The following is a 15,503-nucleotide window of genomic DNA, read 5'->3' as shown; positions in this document are numbered from 1 at the left end:
TGGAGAATGGGCGGGGCCTGAGGAAGGGGCGGGGCTTGGAGAATGGGCGGGGCCCGGCGGCACGCGGCTCTTCGCCGCCGCCACCGCCAGGTGTCGCGGGGTCGCACGTGTCTCTATTGCCGTGCGCTTGCGCGCGCGTACCACTGACGCCAGCACGCACGCGCGGCCGCACGCCCCTCCCTCCGCACCGTTGCCCCGCCCTCGCCGCCCCATAGCCAATAGGCACGAAGCTCCCGTCGTGCCCGCTTCCGGCTTCCCCCGACGTGGCCCAATGGGGGCGCGCGGCGCGGCGGAGCCGGCGGGACGCGCCAATGAGCGCGCGCCGCGTGCGGGGCCGGCGGCTGCGCGAGACGCCGGGGCCGGGTCCGGGTTCGGGTCCGGAGGACAGCGAGGATGGCGCGGGCGGCCTGCTGGGCCCTGGGCTGGCTGCTCCTCTGCTGCCGCCTGCCCGCCGCAGGTACGGCCGCGGGGGGGCTCCCGGGGGCGGCGTGGGGCGCGGGGCGCGGGGGCAGGCCGGGGCGGCGCGGGGTCTCACCGGCGGTGTCTGTGCGGCAGAGGCGGTGGCGGTGATGTCGGTGGACGTGGGCAGCGAGTCGATGAAGATCGCCATCGTGAAGCCCGGGGTGCCCATGGAGATCGTCCTCAACAAGTGAGCCGGGGGGGGGCCGGTGTCCGCCGCGGCGGGGCTGGGGCAGCCCAGCGGGGTAACGGGGGCTCCGAGTCGCCTCCCCCCACGGGCCGGCAGCAGCCCAGGGGCGGTTGGGGCGGTTTGTAACCTTCCCTCGGGGGCCTGGGCTGCACCGGGGGCCTCCTCAGCAAGAAACCGGCCACGCGTGTCACTGAGGACGTCACGGAACGGTTTGGGTGGGAAGGGACCCCTCCTGCCCCGGGCAGGGACACCTCCTACCAGCCCAGGCTGCTCCAAGCCCCGGCCAACCTGGCCTTGAACCCCTCCAGGGATGGGGCAGCCACAGCTGCTCTGGGCAACCTGGGCCAGGGGCTCACCATCCCCACGGCCAAGAACTTCTGCTTCATATCTAACCTAAATCTCCCCTCTTCCAGTGTAAAACCCTTCCCCCTCGCCCCATGGCTCCCCTCCCTGCTCCAGAGTCCCTCCCCAGCTTTCCTGGAGCCCCTTGAGGGCCTGGAAGGGGCTGGAAGGTCTCCCCGGAGCCTTCTCTCCTCCAGGCTGAACCCCCCCAGCTCTCCCAGCCTGTCCCACAGCAGAGGGGCTCCAGCCCTCCCAGCATCTCCGGGGCCTCCTCTGGCCCCGCTCCGACAGCTCGGTGTCCCTCTGCCGTTGGTGGCCCCGGGCCAGAGGCAGCGCTGCAGGGGGGTCTCACGGAGCGGAGCAGAGGGCAGATGTGTCGTGGTTCAGGTGTGAAAGGGCATAATGTCACCTTCTTTCCTGTCCAGTTAAGGAGCCTGATTTTCAGTTCTCCGTAAGGGAGCCCGGAGCGGGGTTTGTCTGGCTGCAGCTCGTCTGTGAAGCAGATAAAGCTCTCCTTTCATTTGGCTGCTGTCGCTGCAGCCCGTCCCCGAGACACTGAATGGAAAACCCGCGGCTGGGAGAGGATGTACGGTCGGGAGCATCCTCGTCTTCTCAGAGTCTAGACTGAGAGATAATAAATGGGTTTTTCACCCCGCTCCCTGAAACTTGGCAGTCGCTGGTAGAAGGGGGGAACTGTCTCGCTTTGCTCGCTGCTGGAGGGAAGCAAAAATAAAGCAAGTCTTGTCTAAGTCTGAAGCAGCACGTTCCAGAAAGCTGCTCACGAGCCTTTCTTCCTTCTGGCAAGTCGTTTTGTTGTAGCCTTACATTAGAGAACCGATAACGCGTCCCGAGGCGTTTGGAAGTGGCTAGCGCGTGCTGAGCTTAGTGGACAACTTTAAGCCATTTCGTAGTTACTGTAGTGAAATGCTCACCTCGGTGCGCTAAAGCGTGTGTGGGGGCAGAAATGGGCCACCTCTTGTCGAGTTCTCTTGTGTTATGGGAAAAACAAGAACCTGCCCACCACGGCTTTGAGTGCGAATTTGAGAGGTGTCTGTTTGTCTTCCGGCAAAGCATTTACCCGTGTCGTGAGGAACCCCAGGAGGTACGAAAGCGGTGAAGGGAGATGCTGCTATTGCCGCCTGTCGGATGAAGGGAGGCTGGCCTTCCTCTCCGCAGGTCGTGCCCCAGCACCTTCCCTTCGTCCTTCTGAAACGCAGACACCACCCTTCCTCGCTAGGCACTCTGTACTGAACATTCACCTGTTTCGACTGGTTTATTCCTCTCTTTCTGCGCAGGGAGTCACGAAGGAAAACACCTGTGGCCGTCTCTTTGAAGGAAAACGAGCGTCTCTTCGGTGACAGCGCGCTAGGAATGGTAAGAGTTCTTGTTACTCGTCGTGCCAGCTGCAGTTCCTGTAGGCAGAATGTAGCCCACCGCTCGGTCCTTCGTGATAAATGTCTGAGCTAGGAAGTGTTATTTCTTGTCCCGTACGTCTCGTCTCCTTGCTGTGCTGCTGGCTTTCCGTACTGGCTGTTTGCCTGCTGGTCTTGTGCTCCTGAGTCCCGTAACACGAGCGTTCACCACGTAGCTTGGGAGAGGTTTGTTTGACGACAGCAAAGCCGAAGAAGTGCAGCCGGGCAATGTGCATTTCCTTTCTGCAGTCCATAAGGACCCCCAAGGTGGCATTCAGATACTTCCAGGATCTGCTGGGGAAGCGTATCGATAACCCCCACGTGGCACTGTACCGGTCCCGCTTCCCAGAGCACGAACTGGTGAAGGACGAGAAAAGGCAGACCGTTATCTTCAAGCTGTCCCAGTAAGTGTCTGCTTCTGGGTCCCTTGGGGGTGGGACTTTGGCTACCAACTTGTGTTGTTTCTGTAATTTTCTTTCCTGTCTGTTTCTCGTAGAACGATACAGTATTCCCCAGAGGAGATGCTGGGGATGGTCCTGAACTACTCGCGTGGTCTGGCTGAGGAGTTTGCAGGTTGGAAGGATTTAACTGTTTCTTGCAGCGTCTGTGTGTGTTTGTACATTACGGGATTTCAGCAGAGACCGAAGGCGTTTGAAAGCCCACAGATGTTTAGAAACAGGCCATTGGGTCTCTTCAGCTGTAGGCTGTAAGCGAGGCGTAGCAGCTGTCAGGTTGTCACTTGTTTCTGATACGGTGCAAGTTTGGGGTCTTAATCCTGTTCTTGGGGGCAGGCACGCCAGATCCCACCCAGCCTTGCAGCGAGGAAGCCGTAGTGGCCGTCTCCGGAGAAAGAGTAAAGCGTTTCCTCACTCGTGTCTGCGACTAGAGAGAGGCGTGTTTGTTGGTGACGGGGGGGGGAAGGTGGCGGTGGCTCTGCTGTGGGAACCAGTTTGGTTGGGGCTGAACTACAATTAAAGAGCAAAAACTGCCCTCTGTCGTGAAACTGGCGAACAGATAAGAGACTGCCACGCGTTTCCCGTGCTGCCTTGCTGGTGAAATACCAGAGTAATGAAAACTGGGTGAATCCCGTCGACGTGTTCGAGTCACTAGGAGGCTGTGTGGTGTTCGGTTGGTGATACTAGAGCCAGTCAAAGGCTTTTTGCTTGGGAGAGCGAGCAAATCTGGTGATCAAGTCAGTCTCCGTGACGGTAACATTTGTTGAAATCTAAGGCGTCCCAGAGCATTTGAAAGTGCCCTGACGTGTGAAGGAGAGGGCAGTAGATACGTGGCTTTGCGAGAATCGGCAAAGTCCGCTTAGTCTCAGCAGGACACAGATAGATTCACGCCTAGCGATCCTGGCTGCTGATGCCGCTTCAGGGTTGCGTTCCGTACGGGTCTCTGCCTTGGGTTCTCTGGCACCGCCACCCTCACCCCGCTATAACGAGTCTTTGCACGTGGCGACAGTGATGGGAAAACGTGTTCCCTGCAACTCTTTCAGAGCAGCCCATCAAGGACGCGGTGATCACCGTTCCTGCCTACTTCAACCAGGCGGAGAGGAGGGCGGTTCTGCATGCCGCCCGCATGGCCGACCTGAAGGTGCTGCAGCTCATCAACGACAACACTGCTGTGGCGCTGAACTACGGGGTTTTTAGGAGGAAAGACATCAACGCCACCGCGCAGGTAGGCGGGGGTGGGAGATGCAGACAGTCCCGTGCAAGTGCCTGCGTGTGGGGGAGAAAGGGCCGCAGATAAAATCAAAGGGACTTCACGGTGAGGAAGCCGATGCTGCCGGTAACCGGTCTCTTCCCTTATCGTGTGTTCATCAGTAAGAGGAAGAGGTGAAACCCTCTGTGAATACGTGGTGAAGCCTGAAAGCTTCTGGAGCGAGGGCGGGAGGCCGGGAGTTCCCATTTTGTAAAGTTGTGCTTGTTCCTTGCCCACCAGCCGGGAGGGGAGTAACGTTAGGGATTGGCTAAGGTATTGGAAGACCGACTCTGAAATACTTGATTTTCCTGAGGTTGAAGAAGCTTTTGAAGAGCAGATCTTTGTTTTCTGATCTGTCAAATGGATGAAAAAGTTTTCTTGTCCGCTTGTGTCAAGCGTGACCCTGAACACCTCCGGTGCTTGGTCAAAGTACGAGTCCTGCCATTGCGGTGTAAAGCCGGGTGAGGGAGCGGACAGTCTTGGCCTGTGTGAGGCCGGGACAGCAGCGGGTTCTTTCCTTATTCGTGGGGGATATCCAGGTGTTTCTGCTTCACCGTCCCAGCTTCTCTTTTCAGAATATCATGTTTTACGACATGGGAGCAGGAAGCACCGTTTGTACTATTGTTACGTATCAGACAGTGAAAACTAAGGACTCGGGAACCCAACCTCAATTGCAGATCCAGGGCATTGGGTAAGAATTCCACACGAGTTGCGCAAAACCCGCAGGTCTCAGGAAAGAAACCATTTGTTTCACAGTCTCTTCTAAAGGTGGGATTTTGCGGTGAGGCTTCAGCACAGTAATTTGGGTGGCAGAGTGGGAGACGCTTGGAGCGAGAAAGCTCCGCTTGGTAACAGCTCTGGTGTCGCTGTCTTGTGCAGAAGGTAACTGAGAACTTCCAGGAGCCCGGGAGGCAATCAGTGTACTTAATTCGCTTCAACTTGCTTGGTTTTTAGCCTCAAGCCATTTTAGCCTAATTCCGCTTCCTATAATCTTAGAGAAGCAGAGCGTGTCAGCTTGAAAAAGCAGAATATCCTCCCAGAGAGGAATGAAAATGCAGTGCGTTGGCCGAGTGAGGAGGGGGGTGCTGTGAGTCGCCAGCCCAGCAATTTTAACTGCAAAACATTTGCGCTGCTGTTTCCAAGAAAACACCTGGGACCCGAGACAGCCATCCTGTGGCTTCTCAGCCCTTCGGCACGCTTGGCAATGAGGCCTTTACCGCAAATGTAGTGAAAGTTCCTGCTCGAAGGCTATCGTGGTGGTGAATCTTTCTTTTCTTTGTTTCGTTATAATGTGTTATTTCTGGCACAACCGTTGTTCTTTCACAGTCAGTCGCAGCTGATAGTACTGCAGCTACTTGTGACCGCTTGCCGCTCTGCATATTTGTGAAGCAATAGATGAAGTTTGTTTGTATTTCAGCTCGGTTTAAGTTGTTAATCTCCATTCGTTCTTTTGCTCAGGTTTGACCGTACTCTGGGAGGTTTAGAGATGGAGCTTCGTCTCCGGGACTACTTGGCAAAACTCTTTAATGATCAGCACCCTTCGAAAGACGTCCGAAAGAATCCCCGGGCCATGGCCAAACTCCTGAAGGAGGCCAACCGCCTGAAAACTGTCCTGAGCGCGAATGCGGACCACATGGCACAGGTCCGACCCTCTGTTGCGGGGTTTCCAGCTGTTTTTGGACCGAGGGTGGGTGGGTTAAGGGCAGGCGAGCAGGAACACCGTCCCTCTGCAGCGTCGGTGCTGGTGTTCCAGGGGTGGTGGTGGCACTGGTGGTCCCTCTCGGCTTGTGCCCACTTAGTACCGCTGGTGATTAGATGAGGGGATTGGATGAGAGTTAGTCGCGAGAAGTTTGGAAAATATTTAGTAAGTAACTGTCACTGGGAGAAGCTCTCCGTTATATCCACATTCCATCCTCTTGTCACCTGAGCAGTGGCGGGGTTCGATGAACGCGGTCAGGTCCCGGGTGGAACTTTTTGCACACTGGGCAAGTCGCGCAAAGATTTTGCTCGGAGAACGCTCCACAAATAATTTCCTTCTGCCTGTTTGCTTTGTTTCCGGATAGATTGAGGGGCTACTAGATGACATCGACTTCAAGGCCAAGGTCTCAAGGCAAGAATTTGAGGATTTGTGCTCCGACTTGTTCCGGCGAGTCCCAGGACCGGTGCAGCAGGCTCTGAGCAGCGCAGAGATGAGCCTGGTAGGTTTAGGAATGCATTAACAAGCCTGAAGTTTCTATGTACGCAGCTGCTGTCGTGCCATGATCAAAGCGTCAGGGGTTGTGTTACCAGCGCTGCTGGCAGGTACAGATGGCAGCTGTCGCGATAGAGTGCTGCTGCTGCGGTGTCAAGCCAGCAGTCTGTTGTGGTGCCCTGCACCAGAAACAAGGCACTTGGAGGAGGTGTTTCTTTACGTTAAAAAACGATCTTTCCTGGTTTTTTTGTCTCGGATGCTGTTCTGTTCTCTCTTCTGAAGTTTTATCTCAAAGTGCCCAGAAACAGAATTATTCCTGTTCAGGCTTCTCCGCTGAGCGCTCCTGTTGGGGGCTGCAGTTGGACCAAAGGAGGCGCAGTCCTTTGGAGAGACTCGCTGCATTGTTAACTGCTCGCTTTCCAGGGTGCCAGGACACTCTTGGAGCATCTTTTGGCTCTGGTGTTCGGCGCGAGACGCTGAGTCGCCTCTCAGAGACCGGGTTTCGCTCCGTTCTAGTCCCGCTCGCTGTCCGAGTCACCGGCTGCTCTGGCATTGAACTGTAGTCTGCCTGATTTTGAACCAAGTCCCACGTTTCGGGTGGCTCGAAGCCGCGGTCCGTATTGCCCCTGTTTGGCAGACCTGACTCCGGGTGCCTCACGTTGGCACGGTGTGTGTCAGCCTGTGTGGGCTCTGCCGGGCGCTGCCACGCGCCGGGACGGCAGGAGGTAGCCTGGGGAGTCTCAGAGCCCCACCTCGGTGCCTGGTGAGCGGGGAAGGAGCGTAAGGAAGCCCTGTACTTAGCTTTCCTAAATTGCTTTCTCAAAACAAGGTGACTGTTTCCAATCCCTAGGATGGAATTGACCAGGTGATTCTAGTTGGCGGTGCCACACGGGTCCCCAAAGTGCAGGAGGTTTTGCTGAAAGCTGTGGGCAAGTGAGTATGTGAGGCCCCCTTCAGTCTGTCTCCTGTTGACAAGCCGCCGTTCGTGGCAGCGGCCGCAAAGCTGACGTCTGTTGCTTTTTGCTTCATAGAGAGGAACTGGGCAAGAACATCAATGCCGATGAGGCTGCTGCCATGGGTGCAGTCTACCAGGCCGCTGCTCTGAGCAAAGCCTTTAAGGTGAAGCCTTTCATCGTTCGGGATGCCGCTGTGTTTCCTATCCAGGTAACCCTTGGCTTGCTGTCTCTCGTGCAAAGTGTGGGGAAACGGGGCTGTGCTGGGAGAAACGTTCCAGGTGACCTGTTGGGTTCCTTTGAGCTAGGAAGTTACGGAGACGTTTCTGCCAACCTAATAAAGGAAGCAGAATAAAGTCGGCCTGACTGTAGAAGTGCTGTATCCAAGAAGCCAGGCTCTTAGAAACATCAGTTGAGAAAGACGTGCCTGTCCCCCGACTTTTGCACGAGGTGGAGCAGCCAAACGCCGCGGAAATCTCTGACGCGAGGTGCCATCGGGGCAGTTTGCAGTTGCCGAGTCGTGTTTTCTGTCTGTGATGCAGGTGGAGTTTACTCGTGAAGTTGAGGAGGATGATAAATCCAAGAGTTTAAAGCACAACAAGAGGATTTTGTTCCAGCGCATGGCGCCCTATCCACAGCGCAAAGTTATCACTTTCAACCGCTACACGGACGACTTTGAGTTCTATGTCAACTACGGAGACCTGTCCTTCCTGAACCAGGATGACATGCGGTGAGTCGAGGCGTGTGAGCAGGCGGCTCCATGGCAGTGCACTATGCCCAGCTGTTAGACTTGGCTGGTGGGCCGGTCCGTGAACCCGCCTGGCCACCAGCAGGTACTTGCAGACCTGTTCTCAGTCCTATGCGCTTTAGCAAACGGAACCGTGCTGGTTCGGCGCTTTGCGCGGTTGTCTGTGGCCGCAAATGTGAGAAGCGGTTAGCTCTTCTGCAGCGTTGTAATCTTAAGTTTTCTCTCCGCTCTTGTCCCTGTGCCGTCAGGATCTTCGGTTCTCTCAATCTCACCACCGTGAGGCTAAAGGGAGTTGGGGACAGTTTCAAGAAGCACTCGGATTATGAATCCAAAGGCATCAAAGCTCACTTCAACATGGATGAGAGCGGAGTACTAAGCCTTGACCGGGTAAGCACCACCCTCTCGGGGTGTGTTTTCCAGTTCTGCGCCCCTCTCTGGTCCCTGCGTAAAACTGATTCTGTGCTCCCCTCTCCCAGGTGGAATCTGTGTTTGAGACCCTGGTGGAAGATAAGCTGGAGGAGGAGTCAACGCTGACAAGTAGGTGCTGAACTCTGATGTTCGTAGAGGCTGTTGAGTTTTCCCTGCAGTAGCTGGGGTAACCGACGCGTCTCCTTGCTTTGAGCAGAGTAGCACCGTGGGTTTGGGACGTGGAGATTAGAGGGTTGGGCATAGCCTCTGATTGTGTTTACAGCGCCAAAATACCTAAAAGCCCTTTGCAAGTGGCGTCTGGGCGCTGCCAGGAGCTCTGAAATGCCATCCGCTCCTAAGGTGACCGTGGCATGCATTGCAACTAGAAAAACAGGAGTTGTTTCCTCTTTGTTCGGCCACAGCTGCTAATTTCGGGAGGTCTGCCCTGAAGGGAAGTCCTGCATCCGCAGCACCCTCCCTTCTCGCCGTCTGGGTTGTGACGCTCTGATCCGTGCTTTGCGTCGCTCAGGTTTCAGAGCACAGGCTTCGCTCTAGGAAGGAGCTGTAAATCCGCGTGTTGGGAGGCAAAAGGGAGGTGCGGGGAAGGCTGAAGCAGCCACAGGTTGTAGCCTGAAGCTTTTTAGTCAAAGCTACAAGTTTCAGGTGTCATTCCAGCAGAGGTGGAGGCCCCACGTGTCTGTGCACGCAAAAACACAAAGCAAGGTCAGGGACGGCTGAGTTTCTGGTGTGTATGTAGCTAACGTACACCGCCAAGGGAGCTCCTTGGTGGCCGCTGTGGTTGTGGGGGGAAGAACTGAGAGCCAAAGACGACTTTCTTCCTCCTTTGGCAACACAATATTCTGGGTTCTTTGTCTCCCATGGACAGAACTTGGAAACACCATCTCAAGCCTGTTTGGGGGTGGTGGCCCCACGCCAGAGACTGGAGAGAACCTGACGGACTCGGTTCAGGTGAGCCCCGGGGTGTTTGCTGGCCAGGGGGAGCCCCTGAGTCTTGCTCTGGCCGCTGAAGAGGCAGCGGTTCGTGTGCGCGGAGCTAAAGGTGCCTGGCAGCACGTCAGGATTTCGGATATTTTCAGGAAGCGCTATATTCCTCTTGAGTTTCATGTGGCGTGCGTTTGAAGAAACGCGTGCTCTTCTGCCGGCAAGCCCAGCAGTGGTGGGCTAATGTTCCGGGACTTGGGTTTTGTTCCCGAATTGTCCCGGTGCTCTGTGGGTGGGCTTTCGCCTGGGTTGTCTGTGCAGGTGTCTGGCAGGCTCCTCGCGTTCTCCCGCGCCGTGCAGGCACAGCTGCCATTGATGCTGGCAGTAGTGATTAGGTTTCCTTCTAGTGAGACGAAAGCTCCTTGTCACAGAGTCACCTCCTGCACTGAAATGACTCTTAGTTAATGTTCGAACTCGGCACAGTCCCTCGCTAGCGGCTGCGGTCACTGAGAGTGCGGTTTTTCACGCACGTCTTTTTTTCTTTCCAGAGAATTATCTGTTCTGTGAAACATTTGCATGGAATTTCTACATTAAAAACGCTGTTTTGGTTTCCCTTTTACTTGCCTGTGATGAGCAGGAGGAAGAAGAGAGCCTAGCAGAACCAGGTAAAGAAGAGCAGGGGGAGAAACAGGACCAGAAAAGCAGCGCAGAAGATGAAGAGCGGGGAGAAGAGAAACAGCAGTCTGCAGGCCAGGCAGAAACTGCCCCTCCAAAAGCAGAGTCACAGAAAACGGAAGAAGGCGAGAAGTCAGAGTCTCAGGTGAGCATCGGAGAGAAGGAATGGGACTGTGATTTCCGTGTCTGAGAAGTGGAATTTCCTCAGTGGAATTCTTCTTTCCCTGTTAGTGCCCTGCCTTGGAAAAAAAAGTTGCACAAAGTGCGAATCTGTTCCCTTGCCTGAGAATGTACTTTATCTGTTCCAGGATCCCAAAGGAAACCGAGAAACTGCGAAAGAGGAAGAATCGTCCAAAAGCTCCAGTGACAGCACGGCTACCAAAACGGAGGAGGAGAAGAAGATCAAAGCACCCAAGAAGCAGAAGCTTGTCCACGAGATCACCATGGAGCTGGATGTAAACGACGTCCCTGACCTGCTGGAGGATGAACTGAAGAGCTCGATGAAAAAGTACGTTTGAAATGGCTCTGGTGGGTTAAAGCTGTAGATGAAGGAAGCGAATCGCTTTGGAGCGGTGATAGCTCACGGAGCGCTGCTATCCTCAGAAGCTGACGTATGTGATGTTGTGCACATCTAAAGGCACTTGCTACCTTTGATTTCTGTTCTCTTGGCTTGTTAGACTCCAAGACTTGACAGTCAGAGATCTAGAGAAACAGGAGAGAGAAAAATCGGCCAACAGCTTGGAGTCATTCATCTTTGAGACGCAGGTAAGAGAGGGATATAAAGAGCTGAGAATTCCTGGAGAGCAGGAAGTGTCTTACGCGGCTGATCTGAATGCAGGGGAGTTGTTTGAGCTGGGGAAGCTGATTTGAAGAGCCGAGCTTTTGTCTTCCCGTCTCTCTTTCTGCTGCTGTTTGGCTTCCCAGGCCCACGTGGGCTTGGGAGGTTTCCTCGTTAGGAAGCGAACGCTTTCCTTCAGCGTGTCGAACAGGTTAAAGTCTGGGTTTCCAGTATCCCTTACGCGCGCTTACCCGTGTGTTTTGGAACAGCTGCACTCGGGCTGTAAAGAAGCTACAGCTTCTCAAGAACTGTTGTGCGGAAGGGGCAACCAGTGTGAAGTGCGTGTGAAATTACGGTTGTTGCAGCTTTACCATCGCACAGCTGGTGTACAGCCATTGCGCTCCTGGTAACGCCAGGAGCAGGAGCCCAGGCTTGGGAGGGCGGAACGAGAATCTCCTGGCCGGCGCGGGCAGCGCCCCAGGAGCTCCCAGTCCAGCCCGGTTGCAAGCGGGTGACCCGGTGGTTTTCTGCTTCCGGGCTCTGCGGTGTTTGACGGGAGCACTTGCTTTTTTCTTTTCAGGACAAGCTTTACCAAGAGGAGTATCAGTTTGTCTCAACAGAGGAGCAGAGAGACGAAATTTCCAAAAAGCTCAGCGAGGCTTCCAATTGGATGGAGGAGGAGGGCTATGCAGCCTCAACGAAGGTATTGCTGCGTGGGGCCAGGATACCACTCTGCTGTCACTGGCGTGGCGGTGACCACACAGGCTGACGGCACTGATCCGTCTGGATCCTTCATAATCTGGTTCTTGGAAGTTTCTTGCTTCCTCAGTGCGTTACACACAGAACAAAATAGTAAGTTCTTTCCAGCCGTGGATGCGCCTTCAACAGCTTCAGCCTCTTCATCCCACGTAAAGCTTAGTCATGTGGCTCTTTTTACTCTATTAAAATAGTACATTTGATAGAATGACAAAAACTGCAGTTTAAACTTCTGAGGTTTACAGTGTTAGTGGGCAAACAAACTGTCTCCTTTCCCCTCTCCCCCATTTGCAGGAGCTGAAAGACAAGCTTGCAGAGCTGAAAAAGCTTTGTAGGAACCTCTTCTTCCGTGTCGAGGAAAGGAGAAAGTGGCCGGAACGCCTGGCTGCCCTGGAGAGTCTGCTCAACCACTCGACCATCTTTCTCAAGTAAGAGCAGGCTCTTGGGAAGGGGAGTCGGGCAGCTGATAGTGCCAGAGATGCCAACAGAACGTGACCAGATCGAATGCGGTCTGAAAGTCACCGGCGCGTCTTGAGAGAGGACCAAAACCCTGCTCAGTTCTGCAGTGCCCGTTAACACAAGCGTGCAAGCTCTGATTAACCTGGGGGGCAGGAACCGTCCGACGCTGTATGCAACGTTTGCAAGCAGATTTTTCCCTCTTGGTCCAATGGCCGCCTATTTTTCTCTCTTCCCTGTTTTTTCTGATCTCGTACTAGCTGCATCTGCTGTCTCTGTGTTGCATCCTTAGCACCCAGAGATTGCTGTAGGGCTCTGTTTCCTGCAGATGCAAGAGGCGGAACTGTAAAACGTAGTAATTGCTCGGTGTGTGCAGTGGGCAGTTAGTATTGTGACTACGGGAGTTGTAAACACTGAGTTGCCAAGGTACAATCTGTGTGGTTTACCCGAAACAAACTTTCTCCGTATCTTTAAGGGGAGCCCGAATGATTCCGGAGTCTGACCAGATATTCACGGAAGTGGAACTGAGCACACTGGAAAAAGCCATCAATGAAACAACGGTAATAAAGGATCAAATGATTTGGGGCGGCGGGGGGGCGCGTTTGGGTTATGTTTCCTGTCCAAAGTCATAGGTCGCGTACTTTCACTCAAGGTTGTGGAACAGAGCGTGCAGGTCTTGTTTCCACGCCACCTGCAAACCTCTGCTGTGTTTCGGTGTTTTCTCATGCCCAGCTTGACCCCAGGCTGCTTTGAGGGGATCACGGTTCTTGTGTTGGAGGGGGGCAGCTGTCTCCCGGAGCGGTGCTGTGGCCCAGGAATCTGGCTGCAGCTTTTAAAACCAGATTCTGGGTTCTGAGGGCTTCACTTTGTCCTATGTCTGGGTATCTAAGAAGCTGGTGGAAACGTAGCAGGGAGCAGCATTTGCCTAAGTGAGAAGGCCCAGGAGCGGTGACTTTGAGATACTTGATGTACAGTGGTTCCTGGAACCAAAAAGCATCCGAAAAGCGCCTCTTCCCTCCCATCCCACAGATTTGGAAAAACGAGACGGTGGCTGAGCAGAACAAGCTCTCTCCTACTGAGAAACCCATCCTGCTGTCCAAAGACATAGAGCTCAAGCTGGCAGCCCTGGACAGGGAAGTGCAGTATCTTCTGAATAAGGCCAAGTTTGCAAAACCCAAGCCCAAAAAGGAGAAGAACACCACGAAATCGGATTCGGGCAAGAATGCTACAGCAGCCTCTGAGAGTGAGAACACTATCCCTCCCACGGAGGGGAAACAAGAAGGTAAGGAGCGGGCGGGAGTTATATATATGGTACATAAATACCATGTATTTACCTCCTGGTGTATAGTTACCACGTGTAACACACTCGTACCTCCCTGCTTTGAGTGAGAGGGAGCTAAATAAGTGAAGACAGTAGTTAACTGTGGGATCAAGGGATCCTCCTCTTAGTTTTCAAAGACAGCCGGGAAAATCTAGATGTGGCAGTGTCCTTTTCCCCCCAGCATTCGTTTGGGTTTTTCCGGTATTTATAAACCTCCTGGGGTGGTCAGTCGGTATCGGCCTGGTGGGCGGCTGCCTCATGAGACAGATAAACCATCAGTTCCCTTGTGGGTGTCCAGACCAAGCATTCAAGGTCGTGTCCTCTATCAAGGAGCAGAATGAGCTGTCGATGAGAAAGGTTGGTGACTTGGATGGACCCCAGGGGGGAAAAAAAAAACATCTCTTGGGACACCAAGGCTTGCAGTTTTCTGAACTTTTTTAAGATCCTCAGGTTCTGAGTGCCCTGGTCCTTTCAAATCTAGTGTGCTGCTTGTCAGCAGAGCTCCCTGCCGGTCCCTCTGGCCTGGGGAAGAGCTGCTGCTGGTAGTCACAGCTCCAAAGGTGACTTGCCTGTGCAAGCAGTGAACCTCCAGGGCTTCCAGGGACATCAGTCCCGGCAGCCAGAGGCAGTGAGAAATAAGGAGCAATTCTGTGGCGCTTCTCTAAGCGTTATAGAGAGCCATGGTGAGAGCGAATTACTACAGCCCTGCTGGGGCGCCGTGGCTGGCTTGTTCATAAACCTGACCCCTAGTCACCTGCCCCATCTCCTGCGTGTTCTCCCGTAACTTTTGTGCTGTTTCTTTCTGCTCTAAATGTAGACAAACCTGAGGATGTCGGTCCAGCCGAGGAACCTCCTACAGCTGAGAAGGTGGCAATAGATGGTGAGCCTGGATCAGACTCCGGTGAGTAAATGTTCGACTAACGGTCAGGAACGCGGTAGCTGCAAGCGCAGGCTGTCCGTGAGCTTCTTTCCGTCCCTTTAGCTTGGGAGGCACTAGGACGGTAGAAGCCCCGACTGCCAAGCAATTGTTAATTCTGCAGAGGAACGCACAGATTTTGGTTCCCCGCTGTTCCTCCGTTTTCACTGTTCAGTGTCAAACGATAATGTGCCACTGTCCCCTGCCTCGGTCGCTGTGGCCCATGGCCATTCCCGTAGCTGTAAGCCTGTCTTCGTTAAGGAGCTGATGAGCCGGGGCGCGCGTATTCCGACAGCCTGAGTGTGAGGGCAGCAACGTCCTCAGCCAGTCCCCAAAGCGTCCCCCGACCTCTCTACCACAGACAGGGAGCTGGGCGGGATAATGGAGGAACGTCGGGGGCTTTCAGCCCTGCTTTTTGTGCCGTAAAAACTGTTACAGTCTGTAACGGAGTTTGCTTCATTGCACAGGGTCCAAAAAAGAGAAGAAGACAGAAACTGGAGGAGAAAACAGGAAAAACGATGAGTTATAACAGCCCTGAAATCCCACTAGTGTCAACATCTATTTATTTCATGGTTACGTTCTTGTTTTTATAATGGACCTGCCTAGTCGTGATGTACGTGGAACACCACAAACAGCCTGGCAACAAAATGGGATAGAGATGTAAATTTTATTTTTTCTTTCTGGGAATTTTGCCGCTACTAACTTAGTGAATTGTTTTTTGTTTTGTTTCTTTTTTCTTTTTTTTTTTTTTTTTTTTTTCCTTGTGTGTTGGGCGGTGGGGTCGTGCCCACCGAGAACGGTCTCCGTTTCCCTACCCAAGTCACGGCCCTGACTTTTTCCGTCAAGAACCAGCTTGAGCTTTCGGAGGTGCCTGGGAGCGTGGGCCCCATCCCGCGCCTGCCGGCGAGGTGCCGTCTCTGCGGCCGAGGGGCGACGGGGACGGGAGGGGAGCCCGGAGAGTTCAGAGCCTGAGCTCCCTTCCCAAAACGGTGGCGTTTAGTGGCACCGTGGGGGAGAAGCGGGGCCGCGGCCGAGCCCGGCACCGAGGGGACCGAACGCTGGGCCCCGTGGGGACATCCCACGGTGTGAGGCCCCGGAGCGGAGCGGGGGCCTGGGGCCGGACGACGTTAATTACAGCTAAACCGGGCGAATTAATTACAGCTAAACCGGGCGAAACGCGTCGCGATTCTCCTCCTCGCGCCTCCCGCGCGGCAGCGGCCGCCTGTCCCCGTGCCTCTGCCGCGGCTCCGCG

General features: G+C 54.6%; 1 protein-coding gene across 2 annotated transcripts; it reads left to right on the top strand.

Annotated features, from left to right (window-relative positions):
• The first annotated feature begins 309 nt into the window (after nucleotides 1–309).
• HYOU1 (hypoxia up-regulated 1) lies at nucleotides 310–15,479 on the top strand. 2 transcript variants are annotated; one of them, XM_063355018.1, is made up of 24 exons: nucleotides 310–457; nucleotides 556–649; nucleotides 2,287–2,365; nucleotides 2,653–2,807; nucleotides 2,900–2,976; nucleotides 3,902–4,083; nucleotides 4,683–4,798; nucleotides 5,566–5,749; nucleotides 6,171–6,305; nucleotides 7,149–7,231; nucleotides 7,330–7,462; nucleotides 7,794–7,981; nucleotides 8,248–8,386; nucleotides 8,476–8,536; nucleotides 9,294–9,376; nucleotides 9,987–10,169; nucleotides 10,333–10,532; nucleotides 10,702–10,789; nucleotides 11,383–11,505; nucleotides 11,853–11,986; nucleotides 12,490–12,574; nucleotides 13,044–13,296; nucleotides 14,153–14,236; nucleotides 15,072–15,479. In XM_063355018.1, exons 1-24 carry the CDS (start codon nucleotides 394–396, stop codon nucleotides 15,221–15,223), a joined length of 3,075 nt encoding a protein of 1,024 aa, XP_063211088.1. In that variant the 5' UTR covers nucleotides 310–393; the 3' UTR covers nucleotides 15,224–15,479. The 2 variants fall into 2 exon arrangements, with proteins under 2 accessions (XP_063211088.1, XP_063211086.1); XM_063355016.1 differs by having other exon boundaries at nucleotides 14,719–15,479.
• Nucleotides 15,480–15,503: the final 24 nt, after the last annotated feature.

Source organism: Chroicocephalus ridibundus, chromosome 18 (assembly GCF_963924245.1).
Source record: "Chroicocephalus ridibundus chromosome 18, bChrRid1.1, whole genome shotgun sequence".
Lineage (NCBI taxonomy): Eukaryota > Metazoa > Chordata > Aves > Charadriiformes > Laridae > Chroicocephalus > Chroicocephalus ridibundus.
Note: the sequence above shows the minus strand (reverse complement) of the source record. Positions and strands in the feature narration are given on the sequence as shown.

Coding starts and splice junctions, on each gene's coding strand:
- HYOU1 (XM_063355018.1), top strand. CDS start 394: ATGGCGCGGGCGGCCTGCTGGGCCCTGGGCTGGCTGCTCCTCTGCTGC. Junction 11,506..11,852: donor GCTATGCAGCCTCAACGAAG/GTATTGCTGCGT, acceptor CCCCATTTGCAG/GAGCTGAAAGACAAGCTTGC. Junction 11,987..12,489: donor CACTCGACCATCTTTCTCAA/GTAAGAGCAGGC, acceptor CGTATCTTTAAG/GGGAGCCCGAATGATTCCGG.